General features: G+C 33.6%; 1 protein-coding gene across 2 annotated transcripts in view; it reads right to left on the reverse strand.

Annotated features, from left to right (window-relative positions):
* RBL1 (RB transcriptional corepressor like 1) overlaps positions 1-18,545 on the reverse strand; it is a 46,084-nt gene that overhangs the window by 21,238 nt on the left and 6,301 nt on the right. The window contains exons 3-13 of one of the 2 annotated variants that reach the window (XM_032462263.1): positions 16,538-16,738; positions 16,220-16,284; positions 15,990-16,118; positions 15,721-15,881; positions 13,785-13,834; positions 13,008-13,194; positions 11,981-12,147; positions 7,758-7,870; positions 7,365-7,468; positions 3,040-3,177; positions 1,393-1,557 (exon numbers count right to left, since the gene is read on the reverse strand). In XM_032462263.1, the coding sequence (XP_032318154.1) occupies positions 1,393-1,557; positions 3,040-3,177; positions 7,365-7,468; positions 7,758-7,870; positions 11,981-12,147; positions 13,008-13,194; positions 13,785-13,834; positions 15,721-15,881; positions 15,990-16,118; positions 16,220-16,284; positions 16,538-16,738 (1,480 nt within the window). Of the gene's footprint in view, positions 1-1,392; positions 1,558-3,039; positions 3,178-7,364; positions 7,469-7,757; positions 7,871-11,980; positions 12,148-12,328; positions 12,333-13,007; positions 13,195-13,784; positions 13,835-15,720; positions 15,882-15,989; positions 16,119-16,219; positions 16,285-16,537; positions 16,739-18,545 lie in introns of those variants that run through there. The other variant, XM_032462264.1, reaches the window with a different exon arrangement.

The raw sequence follows: 18,545 nt of genomic DNA on the forward strand, positions 1-18,545 counted from the left end.
TTTAGTTCTTCCTAGGCTTAAACAGTTTTTCCAGTAGTTTGAGATTAGGGAAAAATTCAAGATTAATGAATTATAAGGAGACAGAGAAGAAAGGAAAGATCTATAGACAAGACTTAAAAAAGAATAACACAGAAATGGAGGGAAAAACTCAATTTCTCAAATGATACTAAACTGTTAAATGTGCAACTTGTGTGTATTATTCATAAAGTTTTGATCTCTTTATTCTAAATATTACTAATAAAAACTGTTTAATGCTTTATATGGACACTAGAAACATTTTTAATGATCAGATTAATGGTTTCTTAGCTATGACACCAAAAGCATAAGCAACAAAATAATACAAAAGATAAACTGGACATCATCAAAGTTAAAAACTTTTGTGTTTCAAAGGGCATCATTAGGAAAGCAAAAAGACAACCCACAGAATGGGAGAAAAGTCTTACCAATCATGTGTCAGATAAGGGAGTGAATCTAAAATATATAAAGAACTCCTGTAACAGTAATAAAAAGATAGCCCAAATAAAAAATCGGCAAAGGATCTGAAGATATTTCTCCAGAGATGATATACAAATGGCCAATAAGCATATGAAAAGATAATGAATATCATTAGCCATCAGGGAAATGCAAATAAAAACCACAATGAGATAACACTTCATACCTACTAGGATAGCTAGAATAAAAAAGACAGATAATAAGCATTGGAGAGGATGTGGACAAACTAGAATCTTTACGTACTGATGGTATGAATGTTAAATGGTGCAGCCACTTTGGAAAATAGTCTGATAGTTCCCCAAAGCTTAAACATGAGTTATTATATGACCCAGCAATTCTAATTCTAGACATATACTCAAGAAAAGTGAAAACACATATCTACACAAAAATGTGTTCATGAATGTTCACAGCAGCATTATTTGTAATAGTCAAAAGGTAGAAACAAACCAAGTTCACCCACTGATAAATGAATAAACAGTGGTATATCTATGCAATAGAATATTATTAAGCCATAAAAAGAAATAAGGTACTGATACACAGAACAATATGGATGACCCTTGAAAATATCATGCTAATAAAAGAAACCAGTTACAAAGGATCACATATTGTATGATTCTATTTACAAGAAGTGTCCAGAATAGGCAAATCAACAGAGCTCAAAAGCAGATTACTGGTTGCTAAGGGCTAGGAAGAAGATGAGGGATGAGGGAAGTTATAGCTAAAGTTTCTTACTGAGGTAGTAATGTTCCAAAATTGACTGTGGTGATGATTATACCTATCTATGAATATACTAAAAACCAGTGAATTGTACACTAATGGGTGAACTGTATACAGTACGGGAATTGTATCCCAATAAAGTTGTTATTTTATAAAATTATTATTAGCCTTGCCCTAACTCACTTCTTCACAGGTAGGAACTTTGTTTGCAGAAGCCTGGAGAGCCTCCCATAGTGCAGAATCATGACTCCATGCTAAACTCTCCAAAATCTGTTCTTCAATGCTGTTCAAGTGTTTCACCATGTCCCTAGAGAGTCCCTCCTCTGACCGGATCACCACCTCAATGACCTGGAGAAGAGAAAACTGAGAAAGTAATGTGGTCTCAAGCAGTAAGTTCTAGACTAGGCTTTCATGTATGGCTAGCTCTGGTCTTATTAATGACACAAAACCAAGAGTACCTTTGAACCATAATTCTATGGCTTATTAATGTATTTTAAGTTATAAAGGAGTTTTTAAGATCTTCAAAATACTTTTACATACATTTCTGTTTTTCATGTTTTATTTTGTACATGGAAAACTGAGGCCATGATAGGTAAAACTGGTCAGCAGCCCAACAGTGGTAGAAGTCAAGTCTTGGGTTCCTAGTCCTGCGCTATTTTTGAATTGACTGCCCCTTTTCAGACTTCCCAACAGCTCAAAAGAACAGAATGAATAACATATTTAAAAGGAACTTTGCTTATGTATACTATAGTTCTGATTTTAAAAGAGTAAATATCCAGAACAAACTCTGTAAGCATATATACAAAAATATTAATAGTGATTATTATTATTTAGAATTAAGATTATAATGTGTGATTTTAATATCTACATTTATGTGTATTTTCCATTTTTCTTCAGAGTATATATTATTTATGTGGTTAAAAAATAAATACATTTAACTTCTTGAATGAAAAAAGGATGTTATAAATAAAATTGAATTGCTATTAGCTGAGGGCAAAAACTAAACTTTTTCCTTGAATAAAACTACATATATTTCCTAATGGAAAATCTAAACACACACATCAACATTAAAGTAAATACGGAGAAGCAATTTTCCCTATGAAACTAAAAAGAAATTTAACTCCACTTAGTCAACAATTCAGATGGATAAGCTTTTCAATGACCTGCATTTCTACAACGTTAGGCATACTTTAGGTATAAAAATTTAACTCATTAAACTAACTTTTCTATAATCAATAGATTGAAATGCACACATACGACAAAATGCTAATTAAATCATGCCTACAAATGTAATCATAGCATCAGTCTCAAATTCAGATATTAGGTTACAAATGTTCCTGTAGCTGTGATGTCTGTGTTTTATAAGAAAAAGGTTGTAGCAGGAAAAACAGGTAAGTAAGATTCATTCACAATGAATTAGCTCAAATCTGGGGAAGGAGCACAATCTGTTATTACAGTTTCATTAGCTAGACCATGACAACAATCAATTTTAAATTTTTACTTTCTCCTAGGAGAAAGAGCTTTTGTTCTTCATCATGCATATATTTTCACAGGATTATGATTTTCATTCATAGCATGGAAAATTCAAAGTTAACTACTTAGATCCTGGTCACATTTGCAAATCAGTAATGGAAGAACTGAAGCTGTTAAGATTGGCATAATTTTCTGACACTTTCTCTTTTTGTCCTTGATTCTACCCCAAAAGGAGTATGTTTTCAGAATACCGTTGGAAATATTTTCCAGACATCACTACAGCTCACTTTTTCAGCACTAAGGTAAACAGAATGCTTATTTGAGGAACAACATAACAGAACTTTGCTCTCATCTCACCTTATAAAAATAAAATGGTCTCAGATTAAGAACTTCAATAATCCAGGGAAAAGTACGAGGTGAGCTATAGGCAAAAAGCACAATTTCCAAACAACAGGCCATCAAGGAATGATGAAATATATCCTGCTCTAAAAGAACCTTGGGGAAGAGAAAGACCACAGTCTAATAAGTTTCTCAGCAATTTCAGTCTCTGCCATTATATAAAGAATACTACAGAAACTAGATAAAATAACTTATACACATTATACTACATTATTGGAGATAAAAATTTCAATTCTTGAACTGGTAAAGAGTTTCCTTATAAGATACAATCTTGCTCAGCAGATCTACAATCTACTTTGAAATTGAAACAAATAATAATTAATATTCCCATCAAAAGAAGAGTATAAAAACTGGTGCATTTAAATGACAGTTTTATCAACATGAGGGCAGTGTTTATTAATCATAATACTAATATCAAAGGTATTACTGTATCACAGCTAAGATTTCTAAAAAGTTCAGAGAAAAACATTTTACTAAGAAGATAAAGTCCTGTTTCACCATTGAGTTTAAGATTTAACATAAGTTTTCGGTTTTATAAATGTTGGTTGTTGCCATCCTTTCAAATACCATTCCAAATCAACAAAGAGAACAAGAAACAGAAAATATGTTGATAAAACAAAGAGTTATCTGTAACTGCATATCATGTATGAAAACTGAAAAGTGGATGGAAAGATGACAAATTACTTAGCAGAAAGCAGGGTGGTCAAACATAAGGACCTGAAGAGAGACACTTAAAACAAAAGAATTTGCTCCGTGCAACCTGGGAAAAACAGCAACTGAAGGCACAGGCAGAATGGAAAGCAGAGGTTAGGCATGGGCTGACAAAGGTGGATGATTTGAAAGTTTGTGGTATTTAGAACTCCTCAGCTCCTCAAAAGCTTGAGAAGACCTGGCATAGAAGAGACTGGTTTTAGGTGAAAGTCTGCAGCCTGAATTGTGCGACCAAGTTTCCCTTCCTTATTCTGCCCTTTAACACCAACAGCCAGGCAAGAGATTAGCAGACTCCTCTAGAGACACTGAAATATTCCAGATAAGCCCTAAAGATATCAACAGTTGAGGGTCCCTATACTATACGATCACTTGAGTCTATTGGACTTTTATTTCCATTCTTGCATACAGAGCTTTGAACCAAAAGTGTTTTATCAATTAGCATTTCATTTTCAGTGCTTCATTCAAAAAGCGAACATTTGAGGAAAGCCTCCAATTGAAAAACAAAGATCAAAACAAACAGAAAAGAAACTCAGAAGAAACAGAGACGATACAGGTAACAGAAGAAAACCTCAAAAGAAATCTAAATGAATCTCAGAGAGTAAGAAAGAGATCTTAGATATGAAAATACAGCTAAAATAAAAAATTCTTTAGAATTGGATGATGAAAAGTTGAATAAATATCCTTAGAAGTAGAACAAAAGGACAAAGAAATGGAAAATAAGAGAAGAAAATAAGAGGATTAATCTAGAAGGTCTCTTATCTGAATAATAAAAGCTCCAGAAAGATAAATCAGTGGACAATACAGTATCTAAGAAATAACACAATAAAATGACTCAGAAATGCAGGACATAAATTTCTGGACCAAAACAAAGGCAACCCCTTGGAATGCCCAACACACAGGTGAAAACACTCACAATTAAGGCACTTTATTAAAAGGTTCAGAACATTAATGATAAAAGGAAAATACTAAGATTCCAGAAAGTAAAAACAGGTCACATACCAATACTAAATTAGAATGCCACTGGACTTCTAATTAGCAATATTGGAATCTAGAAGATAATGGAGCAATGTCTTCAAAATCATAAAAGAAAATGACTGTCAATCTAGAAATTTTATACACAGAGAACTATTAATCAAGTGTGAATATAAAATAAAGATAGTTATGCAAAGTTTTTAAAAAGAGACAAGGCAAAGTAATGTTTCCACACTTTACTAATGAAATGTCTATACTAATGGATTTTGAAGTTATGTATGTATAATGTAATACCTAGAATAATCACTAAAAGAATCTATACAAAGATATAGTCTAAAAATGTTCAGAGTAACCCATGGGAAGGTAAGTATAAGAAAACAGAGAAACAAAAAAACAAACAGAAAACAAAAAAAAAATGGCAGACTTATGCCTTAACATATCAATAATTAAATGTAACCCATCTAAATTTACCTACTGACATAGTAGATTAAAAAAAAAAACATAGCTGAATTTTTTGCTGTCTACAAGAAACTCACTTCAAAGGTAATGATACAGGTAGATGGAAAGTAAAAGAACGGAAAAAGATATACAGGCATACCTCAAAGAGAGTGTGGGTTTGGTTCCAGACCACTTGCAATAAAGTGAATATGGCAATAAAGCAAATATCACAATAAAGCAAGTCACACAAATTTTTTGGTTTCCCAATGCATGTAAAAGTTGTGTTTACATTCTACTACAGTCTATTAAGTGTGCAGCAGCATTATGTCTAAAAAAATCCCTTAATTAAAAAAATACTTCACTGCTAAAAAATGCTAACCATCCTCTGAGGTTTCAGTGAGTTGTAATCTTTTTGCGACAGTAACATCAAAGATCACTAATCACAGATCACCATAACAAACATAACAATAACAAAAGGGTTTGCAGTGTTGCGAGAATTAGCAAAAGGTGACACAGAGAATGGAAATGAGAAAATGCTGTTAGAAAAATGGCACCAATACTTAGTGATGCAGGATTGACACAAACCTTTAATTTAATAAAAAACTCATTATCTGCGAAGTGCAATAAAATGAAGCACAATAAACTAGGTATGCCTGTGTCATACAAATTTTAATCAAAAGAAAGAAGGAGTGGCTGTATGTGAACATCAGCTAGACTTCAAAATAAAGACAATTACCAGATTCAGAGAGGGACATTCGGTCATGATAAAATGATTAATTTACCAAGAAGACATAGTAATCCTCAATGTCCATGCATCAAACAGCAGAGCTTCAAAATATATGAATAAAGGAAAATCTGATAGAACTGAAAGGAGAAACAGATAAATCCACAAGTATATCTGGAGACTTCACTACCCTTCTCTCCTCTCAATAACTGACAGAACTAGACCAAAAATTAGCAAGGATATAGACGAACTTAACAACACACCATTAACCAATAGGATAAAATTGACATTTACAGAACACTTCACCCAAACAACAGCAGAATATACATCCTTTTCAAGTGCCAAGAACATTTACCAAGATAAACCATACCCTGGGTCATAAAAATAAACCTTAACAAATATAAAAGAAATGAAATCATAAGAGTGTATTATAAAAGTATAGATATGAAAAACTAATTAGTAGTTAAAGAGAGTAAGAGTCACTTTATAAAGGGGCAGCATGAGGGAGATTTCTGTGGTGACAGAATACTTCTGTATCTAGATTTTGTGTGATACAATGGTAAAGAGAGACACACACCTTGTTGCAACATCAATTTCCTGGTTTTGATATTATACTATGTAAAATGTAACCACTGGGGGTAACTGAATATATGGGATCCCTCTGTGCTAATTTTGAAACTTTCTGTGAATCTACAATTATTTCAAAATAAAAGATTGAAATTCTTTCTTAGGAAGCTATAAGAGCATATCTTATATTAAATATTAGTAAATCACGAAAAGACATGGAATTCAGGAAAAAAGGGGAACCAACAGAGAAAAGATGAAAATTTTCAGGGTGTAAATGAAGAGAAGTCTTATTTCAAGAGTTATGCAGCACTCCCAGACATCAACCTGTTCCTACTGGAATTGAAGATCAGACTTCTCTAAGAGTTTCTCCAAGGGAGGAAAAGGAAGAAGAAACAAAGATCATATGATAAGTACGACTTTTTAGAAAAATTCCTTTACACAGCTATTGAAGAGAGTAATCAGACTTGATCTGATGTCCAAAGAAAATGAAGCAATTAAAAAAAAAAGCCTCCATTTTATTTCTCAAAACTCCCTGAGAGGTATGGGCACATATCCTAATTATCAGTTGGCTTAATTGTGGTGGGGATGGGGTTTCATTATTAGTTAGCTAGGAATGAAGGACAAAAAAAGGACCCAAAGGGAAAGGATAATGATGGTGTACCAAAGACGAATTTTACGTATTTCACATTTCTGCCTAGAAGTGGCTAGCACTGGGTGAGCCAAAGACAAGTACAGCCAATTAATATGCTATCATGGCTAAGTTTGTCATTAATTGCTGACCTCCACAATGACTACAGAGCCTCTCAACATACTATTTCCAGGCCTAGGATTGGTGGACCTTGCTAGTGGCTGGGAGAGTGGATTTACTTACTGACATGTCCATTCCGTGAAGTCTTCGTGTTTCCTGAACCATTACCGTCTCTAGTATTTTATAATACAAAATTTCTGCAAGCTTTAGTCTGTTTACAGCAAAATCTACAAGGAGAAACAAAGGGAAAACACAGGCTAATGAAATGGAGCTGTTAAAAACTAGAGAACAAAACTTACATAAACTTAAATCTGACTTTTTTTTTTCCTTTTTTGTTGGGGGGGAAGTAATTAGATTTATTTAATTATTTACTTATTTAAATGGAGGTACTGGGAATTGAACCCTTAAATCTGATATATTAAAAACAGCAGGGAAGGAAAAAACTTGAATTTCTATTTTTCTTGGGACAATCTAATTACTTTCAATGCTGTATCAAGTTCATTTTTGTCATCTTACCTATGTGAGATCCTGGCTGTTCATCTGTTGATTGAGTATAATGTTGGCAGAAAGTCTCTCCTATTCCTTTCACTATTTTCATAATGTTTTCCATAGGATTACGCATACAAGATCTATAAAATACAAAAGGAACCTATTTAGCAGGGAAAAAATTGAGATTACCAACACTACTTCTTTCAAGAATTAGTCTAGTTTTTAATGACCAAAGTTCTATTCTCAATTGTAGCCTAGATATGTAAACATAGCATATCTTAAAACAGACTACAATCTTTAAATAAAATCATTTGGCATATTTTTTGGAATTTCAACAATAGGGGAGTCAATGTCCTCTATATTAATGCTTCTCTTTATATGAAATTCTAGAAAAGGCAAACCTATAATGACAGAAAACAAAGCAATGGTTTCCAGAGGCTTGGGATGGAGTAGAGATTGACTACAAAGGAGCATAAATTTGGGGGAGATAACGGGACTGTTCTCTGTCTTGATTGTGGTGGTGATGGTTATACAACTATATGCATTTGTCAAATCTGATACAACTGGAGAGTAAAAAGGATAAAGCTTTTACAGAAATTATACTTCAATAAACTTGATTTAAGACAAATAGAAAGACGATGTGGCAGTGTTTATGCATATTTTGTGCCAGAACAACAAACTGCATGTAGTTCTTATCAAAGCCAAAATAATAACACATTTAAAAAAAAAAAAAAAAAAAGCACTGAAAAGGAAGATATTTGGCAAGAAGCATTTAACCCTGTCATTTTTCTGTTATTAACTCAGTTACCTTTCTATCATTCAAACACAGAATACAGTTCTTAATTTAAAAATGACAAACAAATCCAAGACTGTGAGAAAGAATGTGATTTGCCCAAAGCCAAATAACTAGTGCAGGCTTTAGGACCCCCAATCCCATGTTCCAACAGACTAGCATCATGTGCAGAAAGGGAGGGTAGGCAGCATACATGGCAAAACACTTTCTGTTCTTATCAAATCTTTCTAATGCAAAACTGTACATCTTGAGTCATATTTTATTCCAGTTAGGTTTTCTTTATTTTACTATGTGGTAAAATCACATAACAAATTTACTCTCTTAATTTTCAAGTGTATATTATTATTAGCTACGTGCATATTATCGTACAGTAGATCTCTAGAGCTTTTTCATCTTGCATAAACAAAACTATACCCACTGAATAACTCCCTGTTTCCCCCTCCCCTAACCCTGGCAACTACCATTCTACTTTGTTTCTATCAGTCTTACTACTTTAGATATGTCATATAAGTGGAATCATGCAGCATTTGCCTTTTTGTGATTGGCTTTTCTCACTTAGTATAATGCCTTTAAGGTTCATCTATGTCATAGCATATAACAAGATGTCCTTCTTTTTAAGGCTAAATAATATTCTGTCATATATACCACATTTTCTTTATCCATTAATTCATCAGTGGACATTTAGGCTGCTTCTACATGTTGGCTCTTGTAATACTGCAATGAATTTTAGTGTGCAAATATCCCTTTGAGATCCTGTTTTCAACTCTTTGGGATATGTGCCCAGAAGTGGGATTGTTAGGTCATAAAAATTATATTTTTAATTATTTGGGAAACCTCCATACTGTTTTCCCTATCAGCTACATCTTTTTGCAATCCCAACAGTGTGCCAATTCTGATTTCTTCACATACTCACCAATCTTGTTATTTTCTGGTTTTTTAATAGTGGCCATTCTAATGGGGGAAGGTGATATCTCACTGTGGTTTTAATTTGTATTTACCTGATGATTAACGATGTTGAGAATTTTTTCATATGCTTGTTGGCCATTTGTATGTCTTCTTTGGAGAAATGTCTATTCAAGTCTCTTGCTCATATTTTTAATCAGGTGATTTTTTTTTTTTTTTTATGTTGTATGCTCTTCAAATACTTTGGCTATTAACCCCTTATCTGATATAGGGTTTGCAATTATTTTCTCCTATTCTAGTAGGTTGCCTTTTTACCCTATTGATTATTTCCATTGCTGTAAAGGAATATTTAAGTATGTCACATTTGTCTATTTCTGCTTTTGTTACCTATACTTTTGGTGCCATAACCAAGAAGTCACTGCCCATTTCAACATTATAAAGATTTTTCCCTATGTTTTCTTCTAGTTGTATAGTTTTAGGTGTCATGTTTAGGTCTTTAATCCATTTTAACTTAACTTTTGTTTATGATATAAAATAAGAGTCCATCTTCATTCTTCTGCATGTGGATATCTCAGACATATCTGCACACCCAAGTTAACTGCAGTATCATTCACAATAGCCAAGATGTGGAAGCAACCTAAATGTCCAATGATTAATAAATGGATAAAGAAAATGTGGTATACACATACAATGGGATATTATTCAGCCTTAAAAAGAAGGAAATCCTGTCATATGTTACAACATGGATAAATCTTGAAGACATTATACTAAGTGAATTAAGCCAATCACGAAAAGGCAAGTACTGCATGATTACCTATAGCCAGTATCTAAAGTAACTTCCGTATATGGTATAAGATAGAGTCCATCTTCATTCTTTTGCATATGGACATCCAGTTTTCCCAACATTTGTTAAAGAGACTATCCGTTCCCCTCTAGTGTGGTCTTGGCGCCTCTGTCAAAGATCATTTGACCATATACGAGAAGGTGTATTTTGGGACTCTCTAGTCTATTCCATTGGTCTACATATCCGTTTATGCCACTACCATATTGTTTTGATTAATGTAGCTTTCTAATATGTTTTGAAATCAAAAGTGTGAGGCCTCCAGCTTTGTACTTCCTCCTCAAGATTGTTTTGGCTACTAAAAGTCCTTTGAAATTCCATATAATTTTTAGATTTTTTTTTGGTATTCCTGTAAAAACTGCCACTGTGATTTTGATAGGGATTATACTGAATTTATAGCTTGCTTTGAGTAATATGGACATTTTAACAATATTATATTTTCCAATCCATGAACATGGACTGTCTTACCATTTTTTTTTTTTTTTGTTTCTATGTTCTTTATCTTTTGCATTCTGTTTTCTTCCTTCCCTTTCTATTGCTATAAAATGTTTGCATAGTTCTTTGCCATTTCTTTATAACTTATTCATGCTAGATGGGTAGTTCAGTTCAAATCTATTTATACAAATGTTATGAGGGTAGAACCTCATGAGTCCTCCTACCTTATCTTCTTCTGCTTATCTTCTGAGCTATGGTTGAAGTTGGGGATTGTTCTGTCCACTCTTCTATAGATTGAGGTTTGAGGACTAGGAAGGCTTAGATGGTGCAACGTTTAGCTTTTGTTGGAGGACCAGGGCTTTGCATTCTCCTCTGAGATTTAGTTAAATGTCTTCATTACAGGGTTCATTATACCTAGGTCAGGGATATATTCTAATTGTGTGAGGATCTCTCCTCAAGTCAGCTGGATACCTTGGAAAATGGCAGGTCATGGGAATTTTTCTTATTTTTGCTGCTATCTTCTTCATGGTATATAGGGACTTTCAGTTGGGGAGGTTTCTGTGACTTTTTATCCTTCTGCCTACTCAGTCCATTTGTTTCTCTCCACATCTGGGGTATTAATGAGCATTCACAAGGTCCTGTTAACATACTCTCTTTCTCCAGTAATGTTTCTTGGGGATGGGCATATCAGAATCATCCATTTCCTTTCTTGACCACCACTTTAGAAAATTATAGCATGAAATCCTATCCCTCTCCTCATTTGGTTGCTGCTAATGTAATTATTTTACTGATTTTTACTATTCTCTTATTTCCTTAGGTATTAGGAAAACAGGTTTTCTAATCTGGCTTCACTTTACCATCTTTACCAGGAAATATGTCTCTTTTTCTTAAACAGGTGCATAAAATTCCACTTTATGGCTGTACCATCAAAATATAACCAGTCTTCCATTCGATGGACATTTAGACTGAACCAATCAGAAGTCAGTGTGAAAAGAAAAACAATAATGCATAACTTAGGAGTGTTACCAGAGTGAAATGTAAGAGCTAAATAACATTTAAGATGCATTTAACCTTGAAAGTCTATAGTAATATCTAACAAAATTTATATATAATTTTCAACAGGTACGTTTATCTCACTTCAGGTCAACATACTTTGTGACTGAAATGGTATAGTAAAACTTGCCATACCCTCTATCTCCAGAATTCTGAAATACTGAAAACAGAATGGAATACAGAATCTAAAAGAGACATTTAGAAAAATAATAGTATTGTACTTACTCAAAAATATTTATAAGTTGTTCACTTGGTGCATTTTTCAGTCCGGCCACAATGCTCTGTAACCGGCTGACACTTTGGGTGGCTGAAGCAACAGGAGTAATGACCGCTTCTTTTTCTCTTAAATATCGCCGTCCTGTCAGTGGGGTAGAAGGTGCAAATGATGTTTTCTGTCACAAAAGAAAAATATATGAGATTAAAAAGTTACCTTCTTCCTCATTATGTATTTAATTCAGTACATACACTATCTTATCTATTCAAGTTTAGTAAGTTGCTTTTTCCTCCTCTTCTGGTTACTCACCAAATTTTTAACAATATTATGCTAATAACAACCTTACATTTGAGTAACACTTTTTCAAAGTGCTTTCTATCTATAATCTCACCTTATCTTCATAACGTTCATTTGAAATATAACATACACATTTTCATTTTACATATGAGGGAACAGGCACAGAGAAGTTAAAAAACTTGTTAAAGCTGACAAAGTTAATGGCAGAGCCAGGACTAAAACAGGTTTCTATTTTCTAGACCAGTGAATTTTCTAGTAGACCTCATCCTCCAACCCATCTTACATATAAATACAGAATTTTAACTTTTTGGGGGGATAAATATAGAATTAATCCTTGGTTATTAACAATCAAATCCAGGGTTATATAGCTGAAGTTTGGGAAGAGCACATAGTCTGTCATGGGTAGGAAAGCAAACTAAATTTTAAAGCAAGAGAACAGTGGCTAAAGTGATGCAAAGAAAGAACAGGAAGAAAGCAAAAATCCTTCTTCATGTCTAAAGACACATACTCTACTGAAAACCCAGGCATCCTGGGAAAATATCCGAATATTAGAAATAGCAAGAAATGAGGTAAAAATACTAAATGCCATAGTTTTGAAAATTACCTTTAAGGCTTTCATGGGAAATATGAATTAGTAGAAGAAGCTCAAGATTTAACTTGAAAGATGCTCCTGCTGTTAGTAGAATCACACACAGAAAGAAAAAGATCATTCAAGACTGAGGCCAGGCTAGGTTATATTACTTTTTCAAAGTGTTGTTGAAGGTTACACTCCACATTGGCCTGTGCTGTCAGTTTCCCTAACGGGGTGTCACCAGTGAACTTTCGAGGGGTTCCAATTTCCTCTTCTGCATCTGCTCCCAAAAAGATCCTCTCATCGAAATCACCAACAGTTAAAACATATTCTTCATACTCCTTGTTCACTGCTTTGCTGAAAAGAGAATTATTTTAAGCTGCCAGAGTAAAACTAAGTTACACAGTGGATTTATCTTGACTTAAAGATAGATTTCAACTCCACAGCCTGGAAAAAGCTCATGATTTCTAGTTTTTATTAACTCTGCCCATCTAACAATATAAGAGGTTCTATCTGGTCACGGACATTCTTCATATTCACATACACAGCAACAAGTTACTTTGAAATGTGAGTGAAAAGAGAATCTGAAAACTAGTTGAACCTAATTAAGATCTGATCAGAGAGGAAATAACTGCATGTGGCTTTGAAATATAAGCACATTCTGAATTTGCCAACATTTGATTAATGAAAGAATGTAAACTCAAATACAGAAGTCATGGGGTCTGTTTATGAGCTGCTCAGGAAAGCAGCTGTTTTAAGTGCCAAAGTTTCTTAAAATGAATTTAAAGACAACAAGGCTTAGTGATAACACCCACTCACTGCCACTAACACAGAAGGAACCTGAATTTGGAGGAGTTATCTTGATATAAAGTTTCACTTAACAAATTGCAACAAATGATCGTCCACAGGCTATGCTTTGCCAGATAGGACAAGTAGTAGATACTTACCTATTATCAGTAAAACTGGAAAGGTCCAGGAGGCATTCTCCCTTTAAAATCTGGGAAGAAAAAGTAATTTTGTGACACTGAATAATTAGACATATTAACATACACACAAAAACATGACATTTATCTAAATTTTCACATTGGTACTTGTTATAAATAACACACACAAAATAGAATTAGTTCTTTCAGACCAGTAAATTCTATTTAGCATGCAAATAAAATATCAAAAAATATGTAAAGTCAAGTTTTGAAAATACTTTGAAGTTAGTCTATAGCAGTGGTTTCCAAATTTTAGTGACATAACAATCATGCAGGGGAACTTATTAAAAATGCAGATTGATGGACCTCAAGGCCTGGACTATAGCAGCATTTTAAACAAATTCCCCAAGTGCTTCTGAGGAAAGCTGTCCAATTTTAAACACTGGTCTATGGAGAAGGAAAACTAACATTTATTGAATGATGATGTGTGTCAGGCAAGAAAAAGATTCAAACGGAATACAGGTACTATTGCTGGTGAGAAAGAAAAACTATATTGTTATTAATATTTTCTGTGTATCCACTCTATACTTAGATTACTATACATCAGGGGCTGCAAACTCAAATGTTTTCAGGGGTCAGGATTCAACATACATAAAATGAAGAGGGAAGAAAGCACATTTCCCATCCTAAAAGAGGTGGCTGTCATTTAGCTTGATAACAGTTACCCATGTAGAAATTCCAGTCCAAAATTGCCATAGCTTCTGATTTTAAAAATTTTCATATAAAAGGTCTTTCTTTATATGTAAATTAACAATTGAACAAAATTAAAATGAAATAAAAATGAAGGGAAGGGGGCATAGCTCAGGGGCAGAGCATTTGACTGCAAATAAAAATGAAAACACCCTAGCAGGCCAAACAAAACATCTGTGGTCCAGGGGCAGGAGGACCACTTTCCAAACCAGGATACTTTTGGAGTGAAAGGAGATACTATAATAATTACGCCAAGACAAAAGCCCAAAATCAGATAATCCAGACAAACTAAAAAGTATGGTCATTGTACCCAGGGGTCACTAGTGTGTTACTTTACAGAGACATAATCCTTGAGCTCCTTTATAAGTTTACTTTGTTGGAGATTAAAATTTTACAGACAAAGAGCCATTTAAAATATATCTATATACATATACATACATATATATATACACACACACACACACACACGTATATAGTATGTATACATATAAATATTTGTTGAAAGATAAGACTAAATACAAAAGTTTATATAAGAACTCAGTTAGGGCAGACATTATGCTTGAAGGAAAATCTCATAATATTATTTGCAGAGAGGGGAACCACAGTGATAACCTAATTCAAATTCCTTTTTTCTTAACCAAAGAAAACTCAAGGCCTAGCTGGATTAAATGCTTCAACGTTGGGGAAATAAGAAACTAAGACCCAAAGGAATAAGGCAATTCATAAATATAGAAATAGCTAGGTAAAAAAAGATCCAGAATGCATGCAGGTAGCCCACAAGTGGCTACAAAACTATAAGGGATTTTCTGCTTGATTCATATAGGATTAAAGGGACAGTTGTTATACATCATCCTACTTTGAATAAATAGCAGTTATTCTAATTGTGGCAGTAAACTAGCTTACTCTGACCTTATGCTTTTCATAATTATTCTGATGTTCTGTTCTTCATAATTCTTTATCAGAACCTCCTACAATTGTCTGACAGTGTATTACTTGACAGTATATATGGTTGGTCATATTCTTCAACAACTGAGTTTCACACATCACAGAAGATCATAGGACAATTCTGCATCACAACAAAGACTGAAACCTGGGAATCTTGACCCTGAGTCCTATAATGTAGAGAACTTGTTTAAAACACTGTTTTTCCCTTTGAGGCTGCCGCTGCTCCCCATCCCAAACTAGAGCCATTTAATTGCAAGTACAGTACCTTCCTGTCAAAGAGTTTTGAAATATATGGCTTAAAGTAGTGCTCCTTTATTCCTTTGGCTTCTACTAGAAGTCCGTCATGTAGTTCACACAGTACAGCAATGATGCAGGGAGGGTCTTCAGAAGCCCTAAAGTCAGCAGTATGGAAATCAGACGGCAAACCTAGTTTGACAGGGTATGAAGAGCAATGAGGGAAAAAAGAATATGGTGAAGTTTTAAAACTTTTTCTAAAAATTGATAATTGGTTTTCAAAAAGACATAAGGTCTTACCTTTAAATGATGGATTTAACAAGTCTCGTCTATTTGGGCATATAATGGCGTTGGCAAAAATCAGATCCAAGCAGCACAGAAGTAAATGATAAGAATTTACTAAATCATCTCCAATCATACGAAAATTACCTTTATAAGAAAAAAAAGACATAAAACCCAGAAACTTTTCACATCAAATAGCACCAAGTTACCACAGTAGATAAGTAAAACAACTGAAAGTGTCACCTTACCCTTAGTATAAACAAAGAGTGTCCAACAGAAATTAAAGAGCTCCTTAACACTGCAAGGAATCCTCCTACAAAGGGGGAGGGGGGAAATGTACTTTTTATCTAACTTGCTAAATATCATTTCACATTTGTCATTTAAATTGAAACAGTAAATATAAATAACAAATAGTAAAATCAAATTACATATAAAATCTCATTCACAAAGGACAATCTATGGTTTATTAAGTGAAGTTAAAATGTAGGCTTTTAAAAAGTGCAAATTCCCTTAATAAGTTTGTATTGCAATTTCTATGTTAATTACATAAGGATTAAGTGTCTCACCTCTGCTTCCTGCTTCGTGGTAACTTTGGTGGCTCTTCATATGGATTTTGAAATATATCTAGAAAAATTGGCTCAAATTTTTTGAAAATTACAGTAGACACCTCAAAATTTCTTTCTAGCCTTTCTACACGTTCACGAAATTCTTGTGGCAGGTTTGACATGTCCATCCACTTCTTCATTTTACTAAAAAACTGTATTAAACTAAACAGAAAAAAAGCAACCTTAAAATGAGTCCATATAATAGATGGAAAAAGAAACTATGCCTAAGAATCTTTTTTAAAAAGCCTAATTTTATAAAGAAAAGAAAAAAAGAGAAGAAAAACCCCAAAAACCTCAATTCATGTGCTACAAAATGACTTTGGTTCCCAGAATTACTGTAGGCATATAGATTTTGAACTAGTGGTCAATACATAAAATGTCTTCTACTATGCATGGAGCATCTACCTATTTCTTTTATTCCCTGAAGCGCGTAGATAATACTCTGGATATAAATCTAAGTAAATATTAGTCAAGAGACTGATGAGTTCACAAAACTAGTTTGAGGAAAGAGAATCTTTCAATACTGGATTCTGGAAGGTGATCACAAAGCACCAGATTGTTACAGAGTGAGAATAAAATTCGTGTTTTGTGTTCAACGTGTGGTTCCATCACCAAATATAAACTAAGAAGGGAGTGAAATTAACATTTGGATTGGTGGATTCTGAGTAAAGCAGATTACTCTCCATCATGTGGGTGGGCTCATCTAATCAGTTGAAGGTCTTAACAGAAAATACACTGACCTCCTCCCAAGTAAGAAGGAATTTTGCCAGCAGACTGCCTTTGGATTCAAATTAAAACATCCCTGGGTCACCGATCTGCTGGCCTACCCAAGATTTTGAACTTTCCAAGCCTCCACAACCACGTGAGTCAATTTCTTAAAATAATTCCCTCTCCACTCTCTTCTTCCCAGCCTGTGCATGTCTGCATGTGCACACATGCAAATGCACTTGCTTGCACTCTCTCTCTATATATATATATACACATTCTATTGGTTTTGTTTCTCTGGTGAACCCCAATATAACATACATATAATTTTCTTCTGAACCATTTGAGAGTGAAGTATAGCTATTTATACCTCTCTACTCATAAATACTTCCATTTCTATTTTCTGAGAAAGAGGTCTTACATGACTAAGCATAGTTATCAAAATCAGAAAATTTTGTATTGATAAAATACTATTAGTACATATTTAAATTTAAAATTTACCAACTGTCGCAATAATGTTCTCTATAGCAATTGTAAATTTCCTAATCTAGGATCTAATCAAGTAGCATGCATTGCATTTATGTGTTATTTCCTTTTAGTTTCCTTCAATCTTCAGTCAAGATCTGTTCTTCAGACAAGATTACACTGTATAGCACAGCAAAATATATACAAGATCTAATGGTATCTCACAGAGAAAAAAATGTGACAATGAATATATATATGTTCATGTATAACTGAAAAATTGTGCTCTACACTGGAATCTGATACAACATTGTAAGATGATTATAAATAAAAAATGTTAAAAAAAAAAAAGATCTGTTCTTCAGACTGTCTTTTGTGACACCAACATTTTGGAAGAGGACAGGTCAGTTATTTTGTAGTATGTCCCTACATGCTTCTCATTATTAGATTCAGGCTATGTATTTTTGACACAGTACTACATAAGTGATGTCATATCCTTCTCAGAGGTGTGTATCCATTTGTTCCATTATTGACAATAACCCTATACCTGATTTAGATGGTATCTGCCAGGTTTTCCACTTCAAAATTACTATTTTTCCCTTTGTAATTGATAAGTGACTTGTAGAGAGATACTCTGCAATTATGCAAATATTTTGCTCCCCATCAAACTGAACTTCTATAGTTTTAGCATCCATTGGTGATTTTTTGCCTCAGTCAATTATTAAAAGTGGTTGCAAAATGGTGGGGTGTTTTTTTTAACTCATTTTTTTCTACATTTATTACTTGGCATTCTAATGTAAGG

This window comes from Camelus ferus, chromosome 19 (assembly GCF_009834535.1).
Source record: "Camelus ferus isolate YT-003-E chromosome 19, BCGSAC_Cfer_1.0, whole genome shotgun sequence".
NCBI lineage: Eukaryota > Metazoa > Chordata > Mammalia > Artiodactyla > Camelidae > Camelus > Camelus ferus.